Raw genomic sequence first — 6,287 nt, 5'->3', positions numbered from 1 at the left:
CTTCATGATAATGCACCATCACACACAGCAAAACTGGTCAAGGAAACGATTGAGGCGTTTAGTTGGGAAATACTTTCGCATGCAGCTTACTCACCAGACTTGGCTCCGATTATTATTTATTTGCATCGATGGGACACGCACTTGCTAAGCAGCGCTTCACTTCTTACGAAAATGTACGAAAATGGCTCGATGACTGGTTTGCCTCAAAAGAGCAACAGTTTTTTTGGCGTGGCATCCACAAATTGTCAGACAGGTGGGAAAAATGTATAGCTAGCGATGGGCAATACTTCGAATAAAATATTTTTTATCATTTTCATACAATAAACGTGTATTTTCTATACAAAAATTCCGGTTTTATATTTACATACCTGGTATATATTAACTATCATACATTAACTTTTCGTAATAAATAAAAATAAAAAATTATTAAATATTTTCGTAAAATAAAAATAAAAACGTTTCCAGCTAATATCGTGTTGATTGTTCAGTATTTGAATAATTGTAAACACAAAGATCTTCCTTTTCGGCAACCAACATCAAAAATTGTATTTCCAGACGAGCTCTGTCGCGGTATGGCAGCCTTCGCATGCCTTTTCCCAACCGTGCTAAAAATCCATCTAGCGGATCAGTAACCTGTGCTGTTGGTTTTTTCAATTATGGCTTCTATTAAGGCTTCTATTAAGGCTTCTTGCAAAGCATCGTTCTTTTGTTCTAAAATATAATATATACTTTCATATATCAATCGAATTACATTAATTGTATCTTTACAAAACGTATATATCATACATGTATTATGCATAAATTATAGCATTATAGTTTTTAATTATTTATAATATTTCTGCAATGTTGTTTTAACATTTCCGATGAAATGTTACAATTCCATGTCTATGCTATGTTTCTGCAATGTGTTACGTTGAAATTTAAAGTGATGTAACGTTTCTGCAACGTAACTGCAAGCTTCTGTGCTGTATGAGAAAGCTTTTGCCGTGTCTCTTTCTTTCTACGAATATTTGTAACCCTTTCAAAACCCTTTTTTTGTTTTGCTCATATTGCATTTGCAATTAGTGATATTAATCCAATTAATTCCATGTTTTGTAATATTCGTTACTGATAATGCTATTGCATTTTAATAACCCAGATAACACAGAGATGAACAGAAGTTCCTAGAGAATTCATTTTAAAAAATAGATATAGAACTAGAAAAATTAATACCCGAAGAATTCTTGAAGAATTAACCACAATAAGTTCGTCTTGAAATATTCCTTAGAACTTCATTATAGCGAATACTTCGCGATTTAATTTCTAGAACATTTTGAGAATTCGTAAGGAATTAGGGCTAAGGCAGAGAATGAGACGTAAGCGTCGTAATTGTAGACGTAAAGTAAGACAGAGAAAAACGTAAACATAAAGCTAATAGCCTTTTATAACTTACGTTTACGTTTTTCTCTGCCTTATTACGTCTATGACTACGATGCTTTACGTCTCATTCATCTGCCTTAGTCTTTACAAATGTTTTGTTTATAGCAACTACTTTTTGCGCCTATATTCAGTACATGCCAGTGAGTGTATAATAATTGATTTACATATTTACATATAAATTGTTTAATTTATTGTTATTCATAGTTATTTATGTTTTGTGGAATTAATTATATAGTTTTATATAATAGGAAAAGAAAGGGAATTGGTGTTAAAATAGCTTTTCATATATAAAATGTTGACTTGTATCAATAATAAATAGATTTATACGAAGTATATTTTATTTTTAAGTTTATATTTATGTTTCTAAAATCCATATACAGTTCTAATAAACTCAATCGCATTATTTGAAAGCCATTTATTCTTGGATTTTGAATTATATATTTGAAAAAAGTGCGCTTTACTTATATTTAAAATTCAGAATAGTATATACCCAGCGAAAAATGATTCGTTGATTGACGTCAAAATGACATCATAGACGTTGAAATCGTTAAACCGATGTCAATTTGATATCATTTTGACATCAATCAACGAATCATGTTTCACTAAGTATATAAATGTCACAAACATGAAGTCTTAAATAGCTCAGTGGAAAAAGCGGTTGTCTGGCAAACGGAAGACCCAAGTTCGATCCCCGAGTCTGATGTTTTTTATCTCATATGGCATTAAAAGTGGACATCTATAGATACACACAAGCACCCCCGGCCAAAGTTTCTGATTTTTCTTTCATGTGATAAAATTTATTAAATCCGAAGAAATCTTTTTGAGTTGAAGTAATTCTGTATGAATAACTCTGTATGAATAACTTCTGTATGAATACTCTAAGAAATTCTGAGGAACTCCAATCATGGTGCATATAACTTCCTAAATCATTCTTATGGTATTCTTCCACGAATTCCTAAGGAAGTACAATTCAGGGAAGGAGAAAGCTTTAAGAACAGTTAAAGAATTCATCGTGCTATCTGGGAACCACAAATGATGCCGATAATTAATAGATATTTTGTAATATTTTACAGTTTTTTCTGAATTGCTAATAAATATCCCGAAATTCAACTGACAGTTCAGTATGTAATCAAATTAATCTTGCGTTTCAGCAACAACTCACTATATATTACTATGTATGTGCTCAACACTTGACGCTCGACGTTCCTATGTAAAAGCATCTTAAAGGCAGGACCCAACGTGCAACGCGTACTCAAAAAGTCTCGAGCCGTCACTCGCGCCGGCTTATAAGGTAAAAGTCCTAGTGATTGAACGTGTATAATTGAATTACTAATAATATACTTGTGTTTGTTAAGATGCTTATCAATAAATGAAACAAAATCACAAAGTAACTAAATATTTTTTTTTATTTATTATATTGTTTTGTATATTGAAAAGCATTTCAACAAAGAAAAATACAAAACCAATATGTCAATCATTGAAACATGTATGTTTGATCACTTTACCTTATAGCCGCTTAGCTAAAATTTAACTGCGAGCGATGGCCCGAAGCCGTCGGCGCGAAGCCGTCTGCGAGTATCGCGGCGCCCGAGGCACGGCCGCCCGCCGTACTCTGCCTGTACGGAACACAAGTTAATGTTTTTTATTATATATTAGAAAATAATTTATTTAAATTTACAAAATGATTTATTTGTATTTTACTTACTTTTAAGACACGCACAAGTAAATATTTTTTAAATATACCTTTTACATACTTTTTAAACATTTTTTTACATTTAAAAGGATCTATTCTCTTCTTTTAAATAAATCATTTGTTTTCGTACATGGATATACATATGTATACGAAGAGCCTCTCAGTCAAAGTGACAGTGGTGCAGTAGATAAAGTGAACGACTCAAGAATCAGAGGTTTTAGGTTCGAATCTCAGCAACAATAAGCAAATTTTCGAAGTACAATTTAAATTAAGTAGCGTGTGAAATAATAAAGTGGAAAATTTAAGAAAAATTCAGGAAAAGAGAAAAATGTATATAAATGTATATATTTTAATAAAATTTTTATGTTTATGATAAATATTTATGATCTATTTCAGAGCTTGGAAGTTGCCCATTTCGACCGATTTTCGGGAGCTACGTCTTCTATCTTTCCCTTGCCTTGCAAGTGACGTTCGCGGTCAGTTGCGGCTTCAAGCTTGGAGCCGCGACCGTCATTTGCGTAGCCCGCTCGTTGCAAGGGGAAGATAGAAGGGGTAGATCCCGAGAATCGGCCGAAATGGGCAACTAATTCTGAGCTCTGATTTATTGAATCTAAGGTCACAAAAATATTTATGAAATATTTTGATAAATATATTATAAAGTTATCTGTTAAAAAACGAAAGGTTTAAGGATTAATCGAAAGGTTTTTCGAGCTTTTATGAGTGCGTCGGAGCGTTCGTACTTGTTCATCCCGCGCGCTGAGTGATGGCGTTTATGTTCAAGCGGAATTAGAGACCGTATAATAAAAGACTGGACACCGTCGCCTATAGATACTAAATTCGCTATGTTTGAATCCAAACCGATATACTTATCTTGCCTTAACTTATTGCACTAGTTCAGCAGTGCAGCCAGTGCAGCTGAAAAGAACAGACTACTGCTTATGTTGTCATTCAGCTGATGATCCTAACCGGAAGCGGAGACCCAAATGGCGTAGCCAATCAAAACGTTGACATATGTTGACAATCTCTTATTATAGGATCTCTAAGCGGGATCACATGCGAGCAGCGCTGCCGTGCATTGGTGTATTCTGTAGACGACTACGAGCTGAGCTATGCTCACGTTTTATTTTATTCTTAGCGTTAATTATTGCATTCTATTCATTGTTCAGTTCTTCCACAGTTATACTAAGATTATCTGTATAAATAAATTCACTTGGATAAAAGCGAGTTCCTATCTTATAATCCGTCTCAATCAGACGAAGACTCTGTGAGAGCATTAAAATAATCATATAAATCTTATAAATATTTTGTAAATGTTTTATAAATATTTTGTGGTGTCTGGGTAATGAATCTTCTATTAATGATCCATCTAACGTCCGTTTGTCGTCCATCGAACCTCCATCAATAATCCACGTAACGTCTAGTGAACATCTATAAAGATGTCCAATGGAGGTTCAGTGGACATGCACAAAACGGAACTATAGATTTCTAGTGACCGTCCATTGGAGGTCTAATAGATGTCCACTGGAACTTTCGAAACTCCATCATAGACGTCTAATGAACATCTATTGGAGGTTTTTGTTCTATGTGGGTTATTTAACTTTCTATTCAGAAGATAGAATTATTATATTAGATCAACTTTTTTGTTAGTTGAAAAAACATTTATAGTCTTTGTATAACTATATTTCAGTTTTTTATTAACCTATACGTTTGGTTCAACTTTTTAACTGAAATTTCTATATCAAATTGTTAAACAGATTTAATTTTTATTCAATTTAACTTGATCGAAGTTGATATAACTAAATTTACTCAACCTAAAATCGTTCGTCTCACTTGATCTTTTTTTTCAGTGCAGACTTTACAATTAGTGAGTACTTATATAATTCAATTATTGTTAGCACGTACGATGAAGCAGACGCTATCGAGGCAATGCGTCGAGCGATAAAGCAAGGTATCAACTATATTGACACCGCACCATGGTATGGCCAAGGTCGATCTGAAGAAATACTTGGCAAGGTACGAAAAAATTATTAACAATATATTAGGGTAAACTCGGATAAGATGGCCATTCTTTTTTTAAATGCAAAAAAAATATATTTCTTATTGTTATTTCTTAATAGCGTTTGGCACATTACTTCACTGAAGTGTATAGTACATACATAATACCATCAGAGTTAAAAGGAAAATATTTCAGTGAAATTATCTATTAAAAAAATAACAAAACATAAGCATTGGCCATCTTACCTAAATTTCTAATACAAAATGGCCATAAGGAATAAATGACCCATACATATTTAAGATATACGTATTTAAGATACATGTTTAAGATTCTGTACCTATACATGTTTAAGATTCTGTACCTATTATTTTATAAAATAATAAAAAAAAGATAATTTGACATACTTATTTTAATATAAGATATTTAATACGTATTATTTGTGAAAAATATAATACATATATAAAATAGAAACCTCTATTAGAAAACTTAAATTCTAAATCTAATTTTTGATAAAAAATATCTTATGTGCAGATATTGCACATAAGATTTAATTACTGTAATAGTGAAAATAATTTTTGAAATGTCGTTTCACGACTTTCCCCGGGAAAAAAGATGATATATAATTATATATAAATATATATAATTATATACGATTATATATGAATTTTGCCTATATATGTGGTCTTATATATGATTATATCTAATTATACATGTCCATATATAAAACGAAAATTGTCAAATGAAAAAAAGGAAAACATAATTTGATTCGATTAAACGTCGACATCATAGGCTACCATAAACATAAGCATTTACTTCAATTATTACTTCACAATAGTATTCTTTTCAATATCGATATATATAATTATATATGATTATATATAACCATATAACAAAATTCATATATAAACTTTTTTTTCCGGGCAGTTTATTTTTGGATGGTATTATACAGGATGTTTCAGAAGTAACGGACGTAAAAAGAACGAGTAATAAAAGAACTGACAGCGGGGATCAAAATAAAGAAAAAAAAGCCACCATTTCACGGAAATCGCAATAGTCATTGAGTCATTAATTAAGACGTCTGAGCGCGAGTTAATGAGCGCACTACAAACACGGTCGGAAAGGAAAGTACAATGGCTTATCACTCAGATACACGTAGCAACGACGATGATCAATTAGTAG

At 31.9% G+C, this 6,287-nt stretch overlaps 1 protein-coding gene across 5 annotated transcripts in view; it reads left to right on the top strand.

Moving 5' to 3' along the window:
- Positions 1-6,287, top strand: part of LOC116852090 (L-galactose dehydrogenase-like) — a 92,109-nt gene that overhangs the window by 72,747 nt on the left and 13,075 nt on the right. For 4 of the 5 annotated variants that reach the window (XR_004379687.1, XM_032832103.1, XM_032832106.1 and 1 more), the window contains one exon: positions 5,008-5,125. Coding sequence is in view for 4 of the 5 variants with exons in the window: in XM_032832103.1 (XP_032687994.1) it covers positions 5,008-5,125 (118 nt within the window). In the remaining variant the exon portion in view is untranslated. Of the gene's footprint in view, positions 1-2,021; positions 2,711-5,007; positions 5,126-6,287 lie in introns of those variants that run through there. The other variant, XM_032832105.1, reaches the window with a different exon arrangement.

This window comes from Odontomachus brunneus, unplaced genomic scaffold (genome assembly GCF_010583005.1).
Source record: "Odontomachus brunneus isolate Ranch 3 - 2012 unplaced genomic scaffold, Obru_v1 Obru_scaffold_202, whole genome shotgun sequence".
Taxonomy (NCBI): domain Eukaryota; kingdom Metazoa; phylum Arthropoda; class Insecta; order Hymenoptera; family Formicidae; genus Odontomachus; species Odontomachus brunneus.
Note: the sequence above shows the minus strand (reverse complement) of the source record. Positions and strands in the feature narration are given on the sequence as shown.